Here is a 26,341-nt window from a genome sequence, read left to right on the forward strand (position 1 = left end):
ATAAATGACACAACTCCTCGGTCCTAACTGCCTAACTGACTCACAGACTGATCGGCTGGCAGATTTGCTGGCTGGTTAACTAACTGGCGGTTGATTGGTTTGTTAACTGATTGCCTGGTTAAGTGACTGACTGTTCAGTTAACTGACTGGTTAACTGGATGATAGATTAACCGACTGACTAGATGGTTGACTGACTAAATGAATGGATGGTTAACTAATTCACTACCTGGTAGCAAGTTCAGTTAAATGACTAGCTGACTGGTTGGTTGATTGGTTAACCGATTGACTGAGAAATTGATTGACTGGCTTATAAGTTCGCTAGGGTGAATTGCTGACTGGCTGGCTCCCTCGTTCGGAGTTTACTAGTTCGATCCCATGGTCAAAAATATATACTAGTTCGGTCCGGAGCCAAGAAGTAAATAATACTAGTTCGGTCTCGGGCCATTAAGTTAACAGTACTAGTTCGGTCCCGGATCGAAAATAGAGCATTTCTGGTTGGAAATAAACATTTTCCTTGCCATTCTATGCAGATTTAGGACTGTGAAAAGGCAGGGACTGGTAAATTCGTGACTCGAGACAGCAACTACAAAATTACCTGCCCCTACCTTAAGTTATGGTTAAAAATCTTGATCATCATGTACATTATACAGTATAAACCATAGTCAGAACTTCTTAAACTTCAGAGTAGTCAGTGATACTAGGAGCTATGTTTTTTGGAGACATTTGTAGGATTGTGTTTTCATATATTGGAGTCTGTTTATTGATTTAGATATAAATTCTGCCATTTTTCTCTAATATATTGTTTTTTCTTTAATTGTTCTGGTCTTCTTTTTGTTGCTGGACTTCTAATTTGTATGGAAGTGTCAATTTGAATTCCTTTTACAACGTCTATTAATTGAAAGATGTTAGGGTGAGCGATGTGGAATAAGCCATTTAACTTTGCATGGAAAGAGTCACAACTGTTTGTTGTTCTTTCTGTCGTAGCTACGAATTCGGTCCATAATTCTGGCGGGAAAGTAGCATCAGGCTAGACGTTGTTGTTTTATATCGGATATACTCCTCTAGGACATAATCGGTAAATTGCTGCATCCTTGATTATGGGGTTGAATGCTCATCAAGTTTTTAGTCTCTTTGATATATAACTAGTCACTCTGATAATTTGTCTATACCTGCATAGTTTGGACCGAATTAGTACTGTACATTTTTGAACCCCCGCCGGACCGAATTAGTACTGTATACTTCAGGTGTGCATCTGATGCGAACTAGTATGCTGGCTAGCTGGCTGGCTGACTTGTTGACTGGCTGTCTGTTTAACAGGCTACACAGGCTACATGGTTATTAGACAGGTTAACTGGCTGACAGATTAACCGATTATCTGGTTGACTGGCTGATTGATTATAAGATGCAGCTGAATGATAAGATTATATGATTTACTAGCTGTCTGCCTGCCTAGTTAAATGGCTAACTGAATGGTTGGTTGATAGGTTAACCAACTGTCTGAGAGATTGACTGTCTGACTGGATTGCTGTATAAGTTGGCTAGGGTGAATTGCTGGCTAGCCGACTTGTACAGTAAGGTTCGAAAGTCTTGTCACCCTCCCCCTTGTTTGTATGTTGATGTGCATCCTTTTTGAACATGTCATAGCAGATGTGTGACAATGGTTGATACTTTACGTTCCAGCTTGTTTAGTGATCTAGAACAGCGTTTCTCAAACTTTTTTGAAGTGGGAACCACTTTTTAAAGTCAGAACAGTTCCGCGGACTACCTTACTCTTGTTCCCTTCGAAAGCAAATTTATCATTTTCGTAGCATATTTTATTACCAGTATACCTATATTTTAAAATCGAATTAAGGTTCGGTACTTTGCTCCTCTGTTATGAATTCGGGTGGTCCCTGGCTGAGTTACAGGCGCGGCCCCAGATGTGCAGGGAAAAGATATCGAGAAACACCACGTGTATAGTGCTTTAAATCCCTCTTTTGTTGCTGAGAGTAGAGTGGGACGTCGATAGACGGGTATGATAATAAATTTAATAAAATGTCAGTAGGCCGACTGGGAGAAAAAGTGAAATTCGATTGTCATGTGTCATTTCCAAACTCTGAGTTTTTAAGCTATGGTGTGATACGCAGTTCGTTTGAATTTAATTTTTTCTTCTGTCTTTTTTGAAGGACACAAGGGCAGATCTTGAGAAACGCTGATCTAGAACATCAGTATGGGCACCATCATTGTCGCGGCACAAAATGATGAAGGCGCCATGTCCTGTGTGAAATTTTCCGCAGCAAAGACGGTGTGATTTCCCTTTAGGGAATTATTTATTTATTTATTTATTTATTTATTTGTTTAAATTCAAATATACAGAATAAAGAATATAATTACAAACAAGGGAAATAGAAATAAAATAATACAATCAATATAAAAAAGGAGATACAGTAGTATTAACATAATTTGAGACCGAATGAGCAGCGCTCGTGTTCGGTCGCAGTTCAGATATAATAGTAATAGGCCTGTGAGAGAATATAAAATAAAATAAAATAAAATAGGAAATAAAATTAAAATTATAGTTACAGAAATTATATAATACAATATTAATATAAGAGAAATATAGGAAATAATAAAAAAAAAATAAATAAAATAAAATAGGAACTAAAATTTAAATTAGAGCGGCAATGGAATTATATAATATAATATTAATACTAGAGAAGAATAATATCGCACGTGAAAAGTAGGACAATTTATACACACACACACACACACACACACACACACACACACACACACACACACACACACACACACACACACACACACACACACACACACACACACACACACACACACACACACACACACACACACACACACACACACACACACACACACACACACACACACACACACACACACACACACACACACACACACACACACACACACACACACACACACACACACACACACACACACACACACACACACACACACACACACACACACACACACACACACACACACACACACACACACACACACACACACACACACACACACACACACACACACACACACACACACACACACACACACACACACACACACACACACACACACACACACACACACACACACACACACACACACACACACACACACACACACACACACACACACACACACACACACACACACACACACACACACACACACACACACACACACACACACACACACACACACACACACACACACACACACACACACACACACACACACACACACACACACACACACACACACACACACACACACACACACACACACACACACACACACACACACACACACACACACACACACACACACACACACACACACACACACACACACACACACACACACACACACACACACACACACACACACACACACACACACACACACACACACACACACACACACACACACACACACACACACACACACACACACACACACACACACACACACACACACACACACACACACACACACACACACACACACACACACACACACACACACACACACACACACACACACACACACACACACACACACACACACACACACACACACACACACACACACACACACACACACACACACACACACACACACACACACACACACACACACACACACACACACACACACACACACACACACACACACACACACACACACACACACACACACACACACACACACACACACACACACACACACACACACACACACACACACACACACACACACACACACACACACACACACACACACACACACACACACACACACACACACACACACACACACACACACACACACACACACACACACACACACACACACACACACACACACACACACACACACACACACACACACACACACACACACACACACACACACACACACACACACACACACACACACACACACACACACACACACACACACACACACACACACACACACACACACACACACACACACACACACACACACACACACACACACATATTTGTATTCTATAATTTTGAAATATGTATATATATATATATATATATATATATATATATATTGATTAATTCATACACATAGGCTATAAATTTATTTAATCAAATTGAAGATATTAACACGTTTCTAATTTTCTTGTTATATGTTAGTGGGTTACATGTTAGAGGTTCTGGATGTAATTTAGCTAAAGAATTGTACAACCGAGGGCCAAAATTAATGCTATGCTTTAGACCAGCAGATGTGAGACATTTAGGTTCTACTAATGTTGAATTAATCTTTGTCTTGTGTCATAATTATGTGTCTGTAATATAAACTTATTACGATTTTTATGATAAAATTTTAACAGCGTATACTTATAAATTTGTTCAATATTAAATACATTAAATTCAGAATAAATTAATTTAGTTGGATAATCGAAACGTTCCTTCAAACAAATTTTAATTATTGATTAATTAAGCAGCATGTTTCGAAACATCGATACCAGATAATTGAAGATTTGAAGCAAGCTGTTAGGGAGGCATTCAGGGAAATCACATCGCCTTAGCTGCGGAAAATTTCACACACGACATGGCGCCGCATCATTTTGTGCCGCGACAATGATGGTGCCCATACTGATGTTCTGGATCACTAAACAAGCTGGAACGTAAAGTATCAACCATTGTCACATATCTGCTATGACATGTTCAAAATGGATGCACATCAACATGTAAATAAGGGGGGACGGGAGTGACAAGACTTTCGGACCTTAAGGCTGGTTTACAATAAACCGGAAACGGAAACGACAACGAAAACGAGAAAGGAAACATTGTTAAAATAAATTTATTTAAGTGAGAGCATTCACAACTAACTATTTAAATGCATTTGTTTTAACATTATTTCCGTTCCCGTTCTCGTTATCTTTTCTATTCTCGGTTTATTGTGAACCAGCCTTTACTGTAGACTGGCTGCCTGTTTAACAGGCTACAATTTGGATACATGGTTATTTGACTGGCTAGCTGGTTATCTAACTGGCTGGCTGGTTGGCTTGGCTGACAAAGTTACTTCTTCTAAGTAAGATGGCAGCGAATCTACTAGTGTTAACTCTACGAACAGCAAAAAATTAGTACATTTCACATGGACTGTGTTGGTATTGAACCTGGGTTTTTAAATTCTAACACTGCGCACTTCGATCTGGATTGTGTTAGCACATCAATTCTTCAACAGAACAATGTGTAAACGCCGCGTTATTCACCGAGACTGTGGGCGGACAGTAACACATCGCAGCTTTGTGGAGAGTTGAGCCACTCTTCCACTCAGGACTGGCCACCTCTTCATCAGATCTGTTTGGGAGCCCACGTGGACCTCCGCGTCCTACAAGGTTCTGAATAAATGTCAACTGCACTCCACATGTCTTGTTTTTTATAACTCGGGACTAATGGGATGACGAATGAGTTTCCCCCACTCCCGCCCCGCCGACAGCAATGCCGCTAACTATATTTATTTTCCGTCTCAGTAGATTGGTATGAAACTGAGAAAAACAAAACGCGAGATTTATTGTTTTAGTTTTAATACTCTCTTACTTGCTATGCAAAACGCAGCTTCTTTATGCAGACAAGTGTGTCCAGTCTTCTATAAAATCTTTAACCACGAACGACTTGCCTTTATATTTTTATTGTTTTGAAGCTGGACTTAAAGAAACTTGTAAATTTATTAATATTATTTTTATTGTTTTTATTCATATTTATGCATATTTACTTTACGCCTGAACAAGTCTCTCTAGCGACCTTTATATTATTTCATAGAATAATGCCGCTTTAATACAGCCATCATCTTCCATTCGTAACAAGTGGTCGATTGAATTTTGTCGATAGTTCAGTATTATATTGCTTAATGATTCTATATTGAATGCAGTGCTTGCATTGTTATCACTTTTCGCTCCCATGTGACACTGTAGAAATCACCATTATTGTGTAAATAATAATAATAATAATAATAATAATAATAATAATAATAATAATAATAATAATAATAATAATAAATCAATTATGGCTTTTAGAGAACCCGGAGCTTCATTGCCGCCTTCACATAAGCCCGCCATCGGTCCCTATTCAGAGCAAGATTAATCCAGTCCCTACCATCATATCCCCCCTCCCTCAAATCCATTTTAATATTATCCTCCCATCTACGTCTTGGCCTCCCCAAAGGTCTTACTCTCGCCGGCCTCCCAACTAACACTCTATATGCATTTCTGTATTCGCCCATACGTGCTACATGCCCTGCCCATCTCAAACGTCTGAATTTAATGTTCCTAATTATGTCAGGTGAAGAATACAATGTGTGCAGTTCTGCATTGTGTAACTTTCTCCATTCTCCCATAACTTCATCCCTCTTAGCCCCAAATATTTTCCTAAGAACCTTATTCTCAAACACCCTTAATCTCTGTTCCTCCCTCAAAGTAAGAGTCCAAATTTCACAACTATACAGAACAACCGGCAATATAAATTGTAACTTTCAGATTTCTTGAGAGCAGACTAGATGACGAAAGCTTCTCAACCGAATAATAACACGCATTTCCCGTATTTATTCTGCGTTTAATTTCCTCCCGAGTGTCATTTATATTTGTTACTGTTGCTCCAAGATACTTGAATTTTTTCACCTCTTCGAAAGATAAATCTCCAATTTTTATAGTTCCATTTCGTACAATATTCTGGTCACGAGACATAATCATATACTTGGTCTTTTCGGGATTTACTTCCAAACCTATTGCTTTACTTGCTTTAAGTAGAATTTCCGTGTTTTCCCTAATCGTTTGTGGATTTTCTCCTAACATATTCACGTCATCCGCATAGACAAGAAGCTGATATAACCCGTTCAATTTCAAACCGTCTATGTTATCCTGAATTTTCCTAATGACATATTCTAGAGCGAAGTTAAAAAAGCAAAGGCGATAGTGCATCTCCTTGCTTTAGCCCGCAGTGAATTGGAAAAACATCAGAAAGGAATTGGCCTATACGGGCTGTGCTGTAAGTTTCAGTAAGAAACATTTTAATTAATTGAACTACTTTCTTGGGAATACCAAATTCAATAGGTATATTATATAAAACTTCTCTCTTAACCGAGTGATATGCCTTCTTGAAATCTATCCTTTATCCGCTCGTATAGGGCCGGTTAGAGATTGCCGTGGTTAACCTCCTGTTTAAGTCGATGCACCGTAAAAATGCTTAACCAGAGGGTAGGTGATAATTTGATCTGTGGTTACACTAACCGACGTTGATGCACGTGGTCATGAAGGTCTGACCATTCGGCCACCGCAGGGGACTACTATTGTTACTACTACTACTACTATTACTGCTACTAGCGTTGCGAATCTGTTACGAAGATAATTATTGATGAGCTCTGCGTAAACTGTAAACTTAGTCTGGAAATATTCTTAGAACTAATAATAAATAAACGGGGATAGAATAAAGGAAGAGCGCCCCCCGCAACGCGCCTGTGTAAGGTCTTCAAATGAGGCCGACCAATATTTGTTTTTATCAAGAGAGTCTGCAGCGAGGCGTGTCCTGTGAAACTCATCACTTGGCCTACTCGTCGCCCCCCGCTGCGAGCCAACACCCCCGACTCGGAACTTTGATGCAGCGTGCAGCCACTGTCGTGGGTTCAAATACCAGCTTCACAATTAGATTTTATCACTTGTATTGTGTGGCTCTGTGTTGTCTCACATAGATACTGTGTTGCCGGTGCAACCTCACTTACGAGAGCTCTACAGCGAGTCTGTGATTATACTATATTTGGCGAGTTTATGGACTCCGCTACACCTTTGCAATGATTTCTATTTTCTGTAAAAGAAATGTAATAGTCTAATCCGTTTGCAGAACTTCTTCTGGTTGTCATAGTTTTGAAGCATCGTGTGGTTCTTCTTCTATTATTACCTACCGCGTCACATGATTACGGTTTAAAATTTGACGCGGGTAGAATCTATCAACTGGCTAAACGGACTATAGTTTATGAGGACCCGTATGCAAGTCATCGAACTAATTTCGACAGAAATAGAGAATGACGGATTAACGATTTTACTGGATGTCGGTCTGTTCTGTCTAATCTCAAAGGATTTATTTAAGAGATCTGATGTTTATGGACATAATTATTTCAATACCATTGCTCCAAATTACGGGAATGCTAAAAGCTATTTATGTATACTCAGGTTTTGTTTAACGAAATTTAGTTCTAATGAGGTAAGACAAATGAAAGGAAGTAGAATAAAAAAGAAGAAAGAAAGGAAATGAACTAGAAGGTGAAGGGTAAGATACAGGAAGGGACAAGAGAAAGCATACAGAAGGCGAAAAAAAGTCGAGAAGAGAGAGACGGAAAAGACATAAGAAGAAGAAGAAGAAGAAGAAGAAGAAGAAGTTATCCAAAGAGAATAAAAATGCCAGTAGAAAATGGAAATATAGGCCTAAAGAAAGGAAATAAGGAAAAGTTCAGAATTATGATCTACTACTACTACTACTACTACTACTACTACTACTACTACTACTACTACTACTACTACTACTAGTACTATGACTACGACTATTAATAATAATAATAATAATAATAATAATAATAATAAGGAAAAGAAGAAGAAGACGAAGAAGAAGAAGAGAAAGAGACCCGGAGGTTCATTGCCGCCCTCACATAAGGACGCCATCGGTCCCTATCCTGATCAACAATAATCCAGTCTCTACCATCATATCCCGCCTCCCTCAAATTCATTTTAATAGGTATTACTGCATCATCCCATCTACTTCTCAGCCTCCCCAAAGGTCTTTTTCCCTCAGGTCTTCCAACTAACACTCTATAATATGCATTTCTGGATTCGTCCATACGTATTACATGCCCTTCTATCTCAAACGTCTGGATTTAATGTTCCTAATTATGTTAGGTGAAGAATACAATGCGTGCAGTTCTGCGTTATGTAACTTTCTCCATTCTCCTGTAACTTCATCCCTCTTACCCCCAAATATTTTTCTAAGCATCTTATTCTCGAACGTCCTTAATCTCTGTTCCTCTCTCAAAGTGAGAGTCCAAAGTGAAATACTACTGTTGAAATTCATATAAGTTACTAGTTAATCTGAATACATTAGAAATGTAAAGATAATTGCTTAGAAATATCATTTATAAAGTAAAATGATTTACATTTAAATATTATCACTGTTTATTATATTAAGAGGAAATCATTTCAGTAAACTGGTTTGAAAAAAAAACACATATTATTAAATATTGCTTATGAGTACTACATTTAAGCGCGAATATAATTTACTATGCCTGTTGAATTAGGTAATTGTGTATTTCAATTTTGAAAGATGGTAATATCCATCAGTGTCTAGGATAAGAAAAAGGTCCAGAAGGGGAAAAGAAAGTCGAGACGAAAAAGGAAATATCCAGAAGGGGAACAGGAAGATGTCGAGGCGAAGATGGGAAAGGTTCGGAAGCGGAAAAGGAAGATATCTAGACGAAGAAGAGAGAGGTTAAGCAGGAGAAAAGGAAGATGTCGAGAAGAAGAACAAAAAGGAACTATAAAGTAGAAAAAAGGTTCAGAAAGAGAATAAGGAATAGACCTAGAAAAATAATGAAAAGATTCAGATGAGAAGAAAGGAACAGAGTAAAGGCATGGAAATAATCCAGAAAGAGAAAGAAAAGATACAAGGGAGAGAGAAAAGTTCAGAAGGAGGAGGAAATGTACAAAAAGAAAAGAATGTAAATGTTCAGAATGGGAATAAGGAACAGGTTAGGAGAAGAAGAGAAATGTCCAAAGGAAATTAAGGAAAACGTCGAGAAGAAGGAAAATATTCAGAAGAAGAAAAAATGGTTCAGAAGGGAAAGGTCTAAAAGGAGAATAAAGAAGAAGTCTAGAAGAAGAAGGAAAAGGTCCAGAAGGGAAAGAAGGAACAAGTGGGTAGGAAGACGAAGGTTCAGAAGAAGATAAAAATTGTCAGGCGAGATAGAAAAGATAAAGTTCAGAAAGAAAAGGGTCCAGAAGGGGAAAAGGAAGCTATCCAGTCGAAGAAGGGAAGGATCCGAAAGAAAAAGAAGAAAAGGACGAAAAGGGGAAGGTCCAAAAAGAGAATGAAAAGCTCCAGAATATGAAGGAAATTTACGAAAGAAAAACAGGGAGTAGGGGGGAAAAGATATGGAAGTAGAAGGTAAAGGGCCAGGAGAAGGAGAAAGAAGAAAAAAGGAACAGGAGAAGGAGAAATTGTTATGAGCTTATCCACAGTGAATTCTTATGATTTTGAGTGCGGTTGTTACATCGTACGTACAAAGTCTTGCAACGCTTGCATTGATGACTCTTGTTGTAAACATTGTGAGAGAGGAATTGATAGTGTATAGTCTACCACATACTACCAGCTTTCCAATTTTAATTTAAAACATTTTGCGGAATAAGGTTGGCCCTGAATTATCAGATCCTGAAGTATAGTTTATTTTCGCAAGTAAAAGGTAACGTATGAGCTGTGAAGCGTGTCAGGATCAATAGTACGTGATGGTACTGCACAATGTAACACGACTCACCTGCATAAACACGAGTTGCTATATTAGAAATTCTCTTAGCCTATGTATAGCATCAGGGTGACGTGTTAGTCTGGCGCCCAATCACCAAATACTGTTTACTGGTGGGAACGTGTTTAAAATTCTCTCAGAAGACTTTTGCACCTTTAATTTAGAACTGCCAAAATACGTAAGTGTTGACGTAATTAAAAAGACCAGAAATAATCTCAACGTATAGTTGCCTGGTCCTAGACGCTGACGTATTTCCAGATGGTGATTATAGTAATAATAATAATAATAATAATAATAATAATAATAATAATAATAATAATAATAATAATAAAGTTAAAGCAAGGAGATGCACTACAGGGTTGTTTCCGATCTCTTATAACGAATTTGAATGACGACATGTGCGTCAGGAATCACACAGACAGCTGAATTGCGGCGAGAAGTGACAAACCAGTAGTGAGTGATTTCATAATCAGAGTGCACGGTGTACCACAGCAGCAATGCCCAAGAAAATCGAGCCTTTTTGGGAGGGGTACATAACAATTCTTTCCGATGCCAAGTACAGTTACGTGAAAATCATAGGAGCCTGCTAAAACGTGGTTTCGTTATTTCCAAGAAAGGCATCTTGTGTGTACCTAATAAGACTGGCAAAGATCGGATGGGATTAATTCCAGAGTGCAAGAAGCAAGCAAATCCGCTTCCCGTCACAAGTCGCCGCACCCCACGGGATGATACAAATTAATTCCATTCGAGCTTTACCAATCTTATTAAGTACACAGAAGATGCCTTTCTTGAAAATAACCAAACCTCGATTATTGCAGGCTTCTTTTATTTTCACTTAGCTGTAGTTGGCATCGGAAAGTGTTGTTATGTACCCCTCGATTTTCTTGGAAATTTCTGCTGTGAGTCGCCGTGCACTTTGACTATGAGATCACTCACTACTGGTCTGTCACCTCGCGCCACAGCTCAGCTGTCATGTGACTCCTGACGCACATGATATCATTCAAATTCGTTATCAGAGATCGGAAACAATCCTGTATCACCTTTACTTTTTAACTTTGCTCTATGTAGAATATGCCATTGGGAAAGTCCAGGGAAACGGGGAGGATTTGGAATTGAACTGATTACATCAGTTGCTTGTTTATGCGTATGACGTGAATATGTTAAGAGAAAATCCACAAACTGTTATGGAAAACACGGGAAGCAAATAATGAGATAGGTTTGGAAGTAAATCCTGAAAAGATAAAGTATATGATTGTCACGTGACCAGAACATAGGACGAAATAAGAATATAAAAATTGGAAATTTATCCTTTGAAGATGTGGAAAAATTCAAATACCTTGTAGCAACAGTAACAAATGAAGAGTCCACTGCAAGAATGATGGATGTCACTTTCTTGTCGAAAATGAACCAAGACTGTCAATGCATAGCTTAAGACATATAGAATGCACATACAGAGTTATATGGCATTAATACTGATAGTCATTGTCCAGTAATGATCGGAAAATCACAGTTAAGCTTTGAGCGCTAAGCATTTCAAACTTTCAATTGCTTCTCCTGTAAAATGTATTCTAAATGACATCCATCATTCTTACAGTGGACTCTTCAAATATAAATTACACTCGAGAAGAAATTAAACACAGAATAAGTATGGGAAATGCCTGCTATTATTCGGTTGAGAAGCGTTTGCCATCTAGTCTATTAAAAAAAGTTAGAATTATAAAAAAAAAGTTATAGTACCGGTTGTTCTGTATAGTTGTGAAACTTGGACTGCCACTTTGAGAGAGAAACAGAGGTTAAGGGTGTTGGAGAATAATGTGCTTATGAAAATATTTGGGGCTATGAGGGAACAGAGTTGCAGGAGAATGGAGAAAGTTACACGACTCAGAATTGCACGCATTGTATTCTTCACCTGACATAATTAGGAACATTAAACCCAGACGTTTGGGATGGGCAGGACATGCAGGACGTAGGGCAAAATTCAGAAATGCGTATGGTAGACATGAGGGGAGAGAAGGGGTTTGAAGGGTGTGGGATATGATGCTAGGGACTGGATTAATCTTGCACATGATAGGGACTGATGGTGGACTTATGTGAGGGCGGCAATGAACCAGCGGGTTCTCTGAAAGCCATTTGTAATAATAATAATAATAATAATAATAATAATAATAATAATAATAATAATAACAATTATAATAATACTGATAATAATGACGATAATATTTTAATTTGGGATTCAGAAGTTTCTATCAGAGATCTCACAGGTGAATTGAAAATACATATTTTATTATAATACAGAAATGTTACACAATTTGTTTTATACGATTCGCGCCCTTGAAAATGGTTGTAGTGGAATTATTATACACGCTGACATCACTGCATTGTGGGCGCCGGCGATGAAACTGGCGTAGAGAGAAACATAAATATTCAAAACATAAAAAGAATTTTTTCAAGTTGTTCAACTCAGGAAACGTTTATTTAAATGCAAGAGGCAACTCCCATTATTCTGTAGTGCTGTGGACACTCAATGGTGAAACAAAAAGTGTACAACCGCCTACCGGATCGTGCCAGGGAATGTATTTTTAAATAGTCGGCTTAACTTAGCTTTCTAAAACAATGATTTGTTTCAATGCAATGTTGTACTGCTTAGTCTATTCTTGTAGTGTTGAGAGTATATATCTAATGAAATTAATGGGACAAGTCGTAGAATCCCAAAGATGCAAATGCATTGGTCTGTCAGTACACAGTGAGTGTTACAAGAAAGCAACTGTACAAGTTGACTACACCCACGAGCTGAAGCTGGTTTTTTATTCTGTAGGCTACTACGAGTTTTAGGTTTCGGCCTCTTCCGCCAATTGTCTCTCTCACCATTCAGCCAATAATATAAGTAGTGTTGAGAATAAAATTATATACACTAAAAGCCATAAAATATGCGTGCACAAATGCATTTCAAAATGCCGAAATATACACTTATATAATGTACTAAAAGCTGAAGAGCCAACAAACTTGCCATAATGTAAGACCCACGAAAAGCAAAACATTAGCCATATAATGGAAAATATTCAAATTATTGGGCATAAAGAAAGGCACGATCACTTTAATTTGCTAGGGGGGGGTATTTTTTAACAAAATAATCTGGCTTCAATGAGGGTGACCATAAAGATCGAGAATAAAAGCACTACAGAATAAATTAGAAAGACAAAAATGATTAAATACAGAAATTTAAGTAAACAAATTAAGAGAAATGAAAACCCAACAGAATCATTAATGGCCAAAATATAAATGGTAATGTAGTATTTGGATCGAATCCTTAAGAATATTCAATAAAATGTTTTGAATTTCAAATAAACGAAGACCGAGTGCTTTCAAAATATTACATGTGAATTTAGGAAGTGTACCACGTGCACCAAACAAAAGATAAGAAACACTCCACTGTCTACTTGGAATGTTATATTTCTCACTTAGGTACGGGATGCAGGACTCATAAATGGGTCTCTTCTCCTCATATCAACGGGTTGTGCCTGCAGGGCATCTCTTTCAAATAGGATTGTAAGATCAAGAACTATTCCCTTAGATTGAGTCCTGTGAATGGTACAATATCCACTCTTCTGTTCGAATCTAAGGATGAAACGCAGTGGATCTCCTGGTGTAGGCCACTTCCCATCCACGACGCTTGAGGACATCAGCAATACCGGTCCTGGCCTTATGATATCGATTGTTGCGCAGCAGCTCCGTTTTTCGACAGAATCCCAGCACGTGACCAAGAGATTCCTTATCGCTGCAGCCGAGATGGCGACAACGGGTTGTGTTGAAACTTCTGCCGGGCACAGATCTAACCGCAGATAGATTGCTGGACATTTTAATTGCATTAATGTATTCTGAAATTGATAAATTTGTTTTTGATGACATCCAGGAATTTGCCTTGGGGCACTCAGAATACAGGGTAACTCCTTTGCCCATGATTCAAAACTTCTGTTCAGCAAGATCTCCCTCAATTGTCGACCTTTCGTTTTGGAGCAATAGAAGATTTATTGATGTTTAGACTACGTAGACTCAGTTGCTATTCAAGGTGCAGGTTCCTTACAAAGTTAAAATGCATATCATTAATACGGTGATAATTTCCTAATTTAATTAGAACTAATTTGATACAGACAGTTCATTTTCTATCATGACTGTATGAAACTTTGTGACAGAATTATCTTTTCCATGTTTTCAGGATCCAACTTGTTTCTCCTGTCCGAAAAAATAACACTGAATAACAAAAAAACACTTTCGGGGGATATCTTGGTACCCAACAGGCGTTCTAAGACAACTGAAACATGCCGATTCCAAATATACAAACCATTTGTCTCTATTACCCACCGTTCTTGAGATATACGACATCAACCATTATGTATAAGAAGTCACAGAGAGAAGTTTCAGTAGAGCATTTATTGCTAAATGGAGTACTAATGAACATGGCTTTAGCTAAGAAAATGGTGCAATTGTGCCACATGACACATAATTATAGTAGTAATATTTCAGTACCATCCTGTAAGTCTTGGAAGTGGCTGTCTGCAATGGTCTTCCTCATTTGTGGACCTATGAACACACCTTTCACTTTCGCGTAACTCAACTCTGGAAACTTGTTACACAGGTACCAAAAAGCATCTGAGTCGGTGTCTAGTGCCTTCACGAAATTCTTCATGAGTCCGAGCTGTATATGAAGCGGTGACATGATAACTTTGTCATGCTCAACCCACGGCACACGAAGGCTGCATTCTATTTCTGAACAGACAATTGTTCTTTATGTGGTGGTTTTTTCTGTCTGTGATGTCCCATTCGCAGATGAAACAGCAGTACTTGGTGTACTCTGTCTACATTCCCATGAGAATAGTGATAACGTTTAAATGACCACAGATACGCCAATTGTACTCGCGACAGCGAATTTTTTTCTAGAAATAGCAACATGGTTTCGTACGTATCTTTCAGGTGCATAGAATATGCAACCGGTACTGACGCATATCTGTTTCCATTGTGTAATAATATTATTTACTACCTTCAAACTTGTCTTAGGTGAGTCTATGAACAGTCGCCATGCTTCAATGCTGTGTTCTACACCGAAGCTTGACATAAGATCTTGAATGTCCATGCATTATCAAATAGTATCACTCATTGCAAAGAACTTCACAAATTCTTTATGTCTGTGCCGAAACTGTGAAGTCGTAACCAGTGCAAGGAAATTAAATTGCTTAAGACGTGAACCGAGCAGTTCAGTTTGGCCTTTTGTTAGTGCCAGGTCCCGTACGAATCGCAAAGTTGAGCATTATTCATTAAATGAATATCTTCTCCAGGTTGATAGTAGTCAGAGTCTGGGTCGTTGGTAGGAGATAAAAGAGGACTTTCTTCTTGCGTTTCTTCATTAACTATGTATTCTGCAGGTGCTGTTGGTATTGGACAAGTGACGGGGTCATGTGAAATTGGTTTCGAAACTGAAGGAACGTCTGGATACTTTACAGATGCACTAGTTTTGTAGGAGAATGCGGTGACGTTTGACAAAAAGAAATAACAGTCTGTGGTGTGGTTGCTTGACTCACGCCATATCACAGGAACTCCAAATGTCAGGTGGTTGCTGTTCTTCGCCTTCCTTATCCAACCGCACAAGTTGCATGCATAGATCAAACAGATGAACTGTGGTTCCCACGACTTACCACTATTCACTTTCGAATCAAAGTATGGTTCATATTATGTTTTCTTAAGAAACTGTGTAAAAGTTTTCCAATGGAATTTGTCTCTTACATAGCCGCACACGTATCAAAACACATCTGGTGAAATTCTACACCATCTGGAAAAACGACAAAAAAAATTCGACGAAGTGTTCCATGTAAAAATAAAATTTCGTCGATAATTTCAAAACCGACGTGATAGCGCAAAACGGTTTTCAGATTTGAAATCAGCATGAAAAACTACATTAGAAATATTAAACATCAGATATCTACCACTTGTTTATCAGTGTAATCTTGTGCATACAAAAACGCATTTCTAGGGGACAAAACTTATAATCTGATAACACGATAGGATTAGCATCCACGTCACTATCGTATGCTTGAAGCACTTGCTAATTTCCTTTATCTTCTACAGACCATCATTCTTTACTCTGATGACGAATTTTTTCGACAAATTTTATTCACAACTTCTTGATGTACGAACTATTGAATTTGAGAACGTCTAATCGAAACCCGCTTTCGTGTCGTGTTTCTCGCAAACATCTCGCTTTTCCAACCCCCAAAACCGAACATTGCATCTATTGACTTTTCTAGAGATGTGAAAATTTTGTGCAGACGGCTGCAGTTTGACGCTTACAAAGTGAAAATCATGCAAACTTTCTTGCTAGACGACCGTCCCCGAAGTGCTACATTTGCTGCATATTTTCTGGAAGAAACTGAACGAAACATTGACTGTCTTAAGCAAGTTTCTTTTTCTGATAAGCCAATCTTTCATGCTTTGGAAAAGTCAACAGACACAATGTTGGGATTTGGCAGTCGGAAAATTGAGATGTTAGCGAAAACATGGCATGAAATCGGGTTTCGGTCTGACGTTCTCCGGGGAACAAATGGAGCACATATTGAGGTATATCCATAAAAACTTCGAAGGTTGAGGTATCATTTGCTGAAAACCGCGTCTCTGTATTCAGTGTACTTTTCCAGTAATAAATGAGCCGTTGAGAGCAGAAGTGGTGTAAGTCAAAATGGGTAATGAGGGTTAAAGTAAACATTCGGTAAAATACAGCACAAAGTAGCAATTAATATTCAATTTACTTAAACTATTAGTAGTCAGTGGATAGCACGAAGAACGTATTAATTACTACTTCGCGCTGTATTTTACAGAATTTTTACTTATACTCCATTATCCAACTTTGACTTACACCACTTCTGCTCTGAACGGCTCAAATGTTTATAATCAGGAAAAGATTTAATGTTCACTCTGTAGTCTGAGGGAGTGGCGACTAGATCTGGCGAATATGATGGTCAGTTAGTTGAAAGCCAATTTCATCAATATTCTGCAAAGCAATCGGACAATCAGGAACTTGTGAGCAAGTGCAGTGTCTTATAAGAACGGCACAACTGTCCTCAAATTGTGAATTTCATCATTACGCTTCTGCACCTTTTCTTTTTTTCCCCTAAGCATAATTCTGTGGTTCAGGGCAGGAATCGGGTAACGCTTGTATAGCTTGTTCTGAGAAAATCGAAGTTAAAGAAAATTGTAAGCATTGTACATTTCCAGAAAAAAAAAAGGCCGAGTTTTGATGGAAATCCACCTGTATGTAGGCAACAAATTTCGAAAGACTGTCCACAAGTAGCATATTCACAGGCGCTTTTATTTACCCCAAATGCGCAGTGCGTTGTATCTAAACTTAGTAAGATAAGGCGAACCTTTCTTTTTTTCTGGAAATGTATATTATGGTAATAGAGTATGTTGGAATGTACTGTTACAGCCGTTAACCTTTCGGATTAAAACAAATTTTTTGTAATGTTTCTTTTTCTTAAAAAAGGAGCAAATAATTTCAATTGTAGTCAACTGAAACCCCGTCAGTTTCCATGCGTGCCATTGCACCGATTGTTTTACATGGGCCCTCCCCATCCTTTACCACAGGCTCAATTGACTGTAGTAGCCGGGACGCGAACCTGCGATCTTGGGCACGATATGTTGGTTGGATATATCTTGTGCACCTTAAACCGCTCGGCTAACGAACCCAACACGAATTTACCCGATTATGCAGGTATACGAACCTCTGGTTAAAGAGTTAGACATTTGCGTGTAATAGTGGCATAAGTCTTCCGGCTTCTAAGGGTTAATAGACTTCAGTTTGATAAGCAGGAATAAAGAGTGTACTGGATTATCAATACATGTACAACTTTTCAGGCTGTATGCAAGGGAGCGAACAAAACATTTTGATCAGATGGAAGGTTTTCCGAAATAATGTCCTTTACGAAGAGCTCGTCTCCATTCCTGGAAGTTAAATTTAACTCCAAAAGTTGGAATTTTTTAACATATATGATTCAGTGCTCACCTAAAAGCCTGACACTACTCTCCGTGGACTATCATCATTTTTCTAAACAAATTAGAGCCTGTAGTTTCTCGTCCTGTTTCTTTATTATTCCATGACTTCAATTTGAGTAGGAAGTTTGCCATGTGGAAGCAGTAAAATATAACTGTCATATGGAAGCTGTAAAATGTAAATTAGATTTTGAGTCGCAATATGGATCGTACTTGACCTGAAAAGACAGAGGAACAGCAACCGAAAGCTATATGACAACTCGAATATCGGCCTGTCGTGTGACATAGGTTATGTCAATTTCTCTGCCATGACCCGGGGTTACAGACCTTGTGCGTTTACGATCATATCCACAATAGGAACTGGCATACACACTGGGATGTACATTGTGCAATGACCTTAGAATTGTGTGTCAGAAGGTATTCTTCAGAAGATTTGACTCCCTGTCTTAAAATTCATGAACATCTGCGATTGAAAAAAAGTAAACTTCAAGCTTACTTTAGTGAATTTGGTGCCCATGTGTTTTCAACCGATGGAACAGTTTTGTTATGTAAGGTTTCTGAAAAGACAGATAATCACGAAAAGAAGTCAACATGAGTCACCTACGAAGTAAATATGCGTGTTATGTTGATATAATTTGAATTTATTGCTAAAATATATTATGCCTTTTAAAAATTATAATGCCTTTTTTTTTAAGATTATTGTGTCTATTTTACGTTTTTATTGCCTTTTTTGCCTGCCTGTTTTGACTGTTATAAATGCCTAAACATCCGGGCTCTAGTAATCAGTATAGTCCTGTAGTGCAATGTAGCGGTGGTAGGGTACGTCTAAGAAAAATAAAATTAGATGATAGATAATTATTGATGTTTTTGAAAGTGAAAATTTAAATAAACTTGATATAACAATGTCAGCATATAACTGCATGTGCAGCTGTATCTTCGGATGTTTAAAATATTTGTTGGTGTGTTCTGATATTCAAACCTAATTAGTGTTATGAATATTCTGTACAAGTACTGTTCTTCTTCACGAAGCAAGTCAGCATTTGCAAGTTTTTAAAATACTCTACACATAATTTTGCAATAGCATGTTGCAATCATATATTTGTTTTTACTTTAATTTAGTTTGATATTAAAATTATGGAATTTTGCTGTAATTAGCGGAGAGAACCAATTGCTAAAACATAACAATGACACCACTGTCCATGCTGGCTACATAGACTAGGAGTTCCGCACATGTTTGCTAGCATGAGGACAAAACGAATCATAATATATAAACCTTGTATATACATAGAAAGCAATGAAAGCTGCTAAAAATTGTTGAATTGAAACTGAAAAAAAATTGTTCACCCCTGTTACATATTATAATTTGGGCGTCGTCTTTAGTTGTGGAGTAGGTGTGGCTTATAGAGTGTTCTTTCTCTCTTCCTTTGACGTATTATTTAGCGATCCCGTACTAGGAGATATCCTCAAAGATTAGACAATTGGGTGTTCCCAGTAGTCGGAAGTATTATAAGAAATGCTATCTTAATCTGATCTCTGCAATCAGACGAAAATAATTTCCTATATCTATAATAATGTGGATATCTGCTATCTTCGATCAGATCGCTGCGTTATTTATGTCTCCATTAATTTTCCTTACAATTCATAAGGGGGGCAAAGTTCGACAATAACATACAGCATATGCGATCTCGTTATAAACTATAGCTGACAGACAACGGTGTATCCATTCTGTGATGTGTTCTTTAAATGCAGAGTAGTCCTCAGTGAAATTCAAGCCACAAATAATATCTTACGTGCAATGACCTATAAATCACAGTATCATATTTTGTCACATATAAGAGGTTATTCAGATATCTGTGATACAAGACGCGAAATAACTGAGACAAAATATTACTATCAACCTCTGGTATTACGTAATACCAGAGGTTATTGAATATTCACCACTATTTGACTAAATTATATTTCAATGATATAAAGGGTGATTCACGAGGATTTAGTGTTCCTTACGGAGCCTATTTCCGAATACATTCTGAGCAAAAAATGTCATAAACATTTGTCCTAATCTTGATATTTTCAAAGTTACATTAATTTGAAGTTGTTACTAAAATACCTTTTTTCTTTAGTCTTAAGGGTAAAAGAGTATTACAAATAGAGAATGTACTATTCAGAAGTGTAGTTTCTTTAATTGGATAGTGTTCTGAAGCTAAAAATGTGTTGTTAATTGTTTTGCACATATTTTATTTTTCAATTTTTAACTAAAATGACATCATTCTTACGCACTTATCAAGAAATTTGTTACAAATCATAGGACTTTAGGAACTTGATTCTTTACTGTTTAATTATGCATCCTAATGTACAGTCTTAAAGAATTTACAAGAGTGGCGTGATTTGCAACATTTGTAATAAATGCGTAAGAAAATGTAATTTTACAGTTAAAAATAAATAAAAAAAAGATTCTGTACGAAGCAACTATGAAATTCACAACAAAATTTTAGCTTCAGAATACTAGCTAATTAAAGAAATGATTCTCCTGAATAGTTCATTCTTTATGTGTAATATTCTTTTATCCTTAAAACTAAAGACTAATGGTTTTTACAAACAATTTCAAATTAGTGTAATTCTGAAAATAATGAGATTGTGACAAATGTTCATATGACATTTTTTATTCAAAATGTCTTCGGAAATAAGCTCCTTAAGGGACGGTAAATCCTTGTGAATCACCGTGTGTGTGTGTTTGTGTGTGTGTCTATATATATATATATATATATATATATATATATATATATATATATATGTATATATAATATTTGGTAGCCTATATTAAATACCTTAGCAAAACTTATAATATTGAATGTTTTCATATTTCCTAAATTAATTAACAAAACCTGCATAATAGCATAATTAATCACACTAATATTACAATGCAATAATTTCCTATCATTAACTTTTACGCGTATATTTTTATTACAAACTTCAAATAAAAATAGAAGAAAGTGTGTTAGTTCTATTTGTGAAGAATGTGTACAGTATACGCAATTCGTTATCTCGTGAACCAAGTGCATGCATGCGCCGTAGCTCAGAGTGACAACCTTAGGATGGGGGTAAGTGAGCTAATTAGCTGCAAGTGGAAGCATAGCGAAAGAGGGAAGCTTCTCAGTTCACTTTCTGCTTCCCCTGACGTGCCACTAGTCTCCACGAGATAACGATTAGCATATATTTTGTTTCTCTTCTCAACTTTTTTTGCTCCATCATTCATCACATTATCATTCCCCTCTCCCTATGTTGACTAAAAAATAATGCATGTGAAATTGAAAATATAAAATATAATATATTGATGCATATACATTTATTTCATTTATTTGTACTGTATTTCTAGATTTAATTCCCTTCTAAAACTCTCAAAACCCTTCCTCCCAGGTTGGTAACCACTGGGTTACATTATTTGAGTGTGCCGTTGGATTTTAAAATGCAGCTTTAGTGTGCCACATGTTGAAAAAGGTTAAAAAACGCTGGGCTATATTCTTACATTTTTTTTAAATAGTTTGGTCACTCCCGCCATATTAGCTTTTATAATAGCCTATAAATAGCACATGAATGTAACCTACCTGATAATTTACCTTATTTTTATTACCTGTGCCATTATCTCACGTTTTCAATTAATTTGTCTGGTGATGGTGTTAGAATACTAGCTGCCTATGCAATCTCCTAAGGTCCAATGTACTCCCACAAACTAGTTCTATGTGGTAGCGAGTGAATCGTGATTGAGTAAGAATTTGGGTCAGGTTAAAGTCACATATCTTTTGGCATGTCTCTTAAAGTTCACAATTTCAGATTAATTTTTTCTATCCCAAAACGCTACAAAATGCCAAATTATAACTTAAAAAATGGCATTAAATAATAAATTTGATTTTTAAAGTGCTTAATGGTAAAGTCTAACGTTGAAAGTGCTATAAAATGCTAATTTGATGTACATATTCCTAAATTTTTAATTTTCAGCTGCTAAAATCTATATTATTATTATTATTATTATTATTATTATTATTATTATTATTATTATTATTATTATTATTATTATTATGTTATCGTTTTGTATCATCTCTCATTCATTAAGGATTCATTCTTTAGATAGAGAAGGTCAATTACAGCACTTGTAGTTGCAACATGGGTCGCAATAGAATAAAATGAAGTAACAGATTATTCTTAATATCCGTTGGAATTTTCCCTCGGGAGGTACAAATAACACCTTCATCTTCAAGTTGGTATTTGGGTCGATGAAATGAGATGCGTCTGACACGTAAACGATGAACATTTCCTGAAAGCTATACGATGTCAGCACGGCAGTAAACTGTTTATGTCTATGGGAGAGAGATAAATTTAAATTAAACAGAACATCAATCATAATTTTGATTGACCTTGACTTTGAACTCGAGGCAATCTCATCCATGGAACATTTCAACGACATGCGCATTCTTAGGAAAGTGAAATTTCATTCACTTTTAAGTTATATTAACTCACGTTCAGGCGAGTAGTTACAGATTTTAATGTAGGCAGAATTTAAGCTGGATTGCGACCCGTTATTCATTGACTGATTTATATAGAGGATTATTATGAACCATCACTTCATAGCAGTGATCGACAGATTCCTGCACTGCGTGCCTGCACAGTACTAAACTGAAACATATTTCGTGCACAAGGAATCCGTTTACAGTCAAAGCGGTGCCATAATACTTGAGAATGGGTTAAGGATGAGAGAGTTGTTTCGATAGTATAAATTGAAATAAATCACGTACAGTATATAAGTACGCAGTTACTTTAATGGTGTTTAAACAATGAAATTACTTGTACATTGTGAACATATTTCTATAATTTTAAATATCTGAACTGGACTTGAAGAAAGCCAATACACTTAAAAACACCATAAAAATGAATCTTCGAAAATTAAATTAAAATAAAGATCCTTTTCTCTATAAGAGCGATGTGTAATGATGCATAATATATTCATGGTATAGCCTACACTATACAGTATGATTGAATAAGCTACTTCTATTGTAAGTTTATCATTATGAACATTATTCAGAAGGACTTCAAGATCCGCTCCTACTATGGTATGTTTTATAGTGGTGCTCTAAATAGAATTTTACAACAATGGTATCAATTTTTCCACAAACTGAACAACATACATCATTTTCTTCATTCTAAAATAAATAGTCACTTTCCAAGGGAGGATTCAGCTGGGATCCTGAGCGTCGTTTAAGGGGTTACTTAAACCTACCACCATTAAAATATATGTTACATAAATTTTATTCCTCCATATCACTAAGTCCTATTTTTATGAAATTTTATATGCTTAACGTCTGACATGTGACATGTGGAACATTTCCTGTAACTGTGGCATAATATAATCCCCACTTGTGTGGATACTTTTGGCTCAGCCTGTACAATATTGGTTGTGTTCGCTTTTTAAGCTCTGCAATCGATATTTGTCGATCACTGACTTGAGCTTACAGGTTAGGCAGTCTTCAGAACTTTCACACGAGTGAAAATATAGAATTTACGCTGTGCGAATGCACACGGATGCCAATTCCTGACTTGAACCATCGTTGATTCATTGTAATAACTCCCAGCTAGGCGTATTCTCACACACACCAGTCCGCTGTGCCAAGGTTTGCTGTGTATCCAGGGTGAATCTAAGCAATCCATAATTGGCGAGACCCGCTGGTATGCCAAGATACAGTGACCATCAGGGAATAATCTGAGCATAATTCTTTTGTATCTCTAGGGAAGATGGCTGAAGACATTAGGTGATATGAAATTAAACTGGTGTCCATGAAGGAATTGCTCTGTAATATCGCTGGTGTGAAAATTTTTCTTCTTCTTAAGAAGTTGTACATAAAATATACCTATCAATGATCCCAGTACAGAAGGACCTCCACAGAAAGAAGAAAATACATTATAGGACCGGCAATATCTCGGTTAGTGACACCTTCCTATAAAATGGACCAAGTTATATGTACAGCAGGTAAACCAGAACTAAGGCAAACAGCAGTAGAGTGCGCGTAGTGAGCGAATATGGTTGTGTTTCTTGTGTTGGTACGTGTACCGATGAAAAAAAAAAACTCAACGGTGTAGCGAAGTTCTGTTCATTCACTAGGCTATTATCTCGAATAGATTCTATGAGAAGACTGACAGAGAGGCTTTAGGACGGGTTCCTTTTTAGTCATTTTTATATGTAGATACGGTACTATTACATGGAGCTCTCACATAATCATGTGTTAATTCCTTCTCTCTACTGCAGTTGAAAAGTTACATCGTCATTACTCATTTGCCATTACCAATGTGGAAGATGCATTTTCTTTGCAGGCCGATCCCATGACAAGTCCTACTTCCTGTTCAGAGTTGGTGAGAGGGCGAGCGACGGTCTCAAGCTTTTCTGCGAAACAGGACAGTCGGACGGGCTGGAAGCGCAGAGTCAGGGAGGAGGCGGTGTCTTGGATGAGTTTAATGGACCAGCTATCACGATGGGCAAAGGAAGCTCCGAGACAGAATTTTTTGTTGATGGTAACCATACAAGGGTAAGTAATTACAAGAATTTAAAGGTCTTCAAAAGTGCTGCTGTAGTAGTATGTACGTCTATTTGTTATCTCGTGAAACCTACCTACGCGTCAGGGGAAGAAAAAATTGGACTGGGACACTTCCCTTCCTCGCTATGCTTCCACTTGCAGCTAGCTAGCTCGCTTACTCCACCATAAGGTTCTTGTTATGAGCTACGGCGCACGCATACATTTGGTTTCACGAGATAACGAATGGTCTATTACAAGAGACAGACAGACAGACAAACAGACAGAAGAGAGACAGGAGTTGTTGACATTCTTGGACTATAGCCACTCTAAAGGTTCAGTCTTAAAAGTTTAGTAACCTTATGAGATGAGGTTTTTGAAATATCCATTTCTTGTGATCTAGAGATTTCTTTGGAGAACGTTCCAATATTTTACTACAGCAGAGCATCGATTATCCGAAACAATTGGGGACGAGGTGTTCGGGTAACTGATTTTTCGGATAACCGATCATTTCATTTACGAAAACAAATTGTACCGGTGTAATAGGAGCAGTATGAAACAAAGAAACACTGATATTAAACACAAAACTGTACATATATATTTTGTATCGCACGTCTTGCAAATAAAACAGAGAACTGACAAGCCTAGTTTGACAAGTTCAAAATGCCCATTAAAGTAGGTCTACAGTTTAGGGAAAGAAGTTCAATATATTTTTGCTTCAGGGCTGAGACTCGTTTTTTTGCAGCAAAATCTCGCAAACAGCGCTAGCGGAACTTCTACATGGCGAGCGCGAAAATTTTAATTTGCCGACTGGAAAGCTTTCGGTTAACCGATGTTTCGGTTGATCGGTATTCGGATAATCGATGCTCTACTATAATTCCATCGAGTTTTATTCCGTTAGAACTTTTCGTTTTAGCAATTCTAGTGTTAGCGAACCTATTTCCTTTAATCTAGCCTAAGAAGTTGTCTATTTCTTTAATTGGAACTGGAACACCAAGGATTCTCTCTTTAAAGTACCTACACACGTCTCGACGTGTCGGTTTTTCACATTATGTGTCATAGCATACAAATTCTTTGTTTTAACGTGAACGTTTCGGCTGTCATTTCAATGTCTGACAATCTAATTTAATACACACATACTGAATTTACATTTGCAAGAACTAACGCTAAAAATAACGACATGT

At 37.3% G+C, this 26,341-nt stretch overlaps 1 protein-coding gene across 1 annotated transcript in view; it reads left to right on the forward strand.

The window, feature by feature from the left end:
• Positions 1–26,341, forward strand: part of LOC138697963 (spondin-2-like) — a 137,602-nt gene that overhangs the window by 79,156 nt on the left and 32,105 nt on the right. Inside the window, exon 3 of the mRNA XM_069823587.1 lies at positions 24,961–25,172. Coding sequence (XP_069679688.1) covers positions 24,961–25,172 — 212 coding nt within the window. The remainder of the gene's footprint in view (positions 1–24,960; positions 25,173–26,341) is intronic.

The sequence above is a fragment of the Periplaneta americana genome, chromosome 4 (genome assembly GCF_040183065.1).
Source record: "Periplaneta americana isolate PAMFEO1 chromosome 4, P.americana_PAMFEO1_priV1, whole genome shotgun sequence".
NCBI classification, from domain to species: Eukaryota; Metazoa; Arthropoda; class Insecta; order Blattodea; family Blattidae; genus Periplaneta; species Periplaneta americana.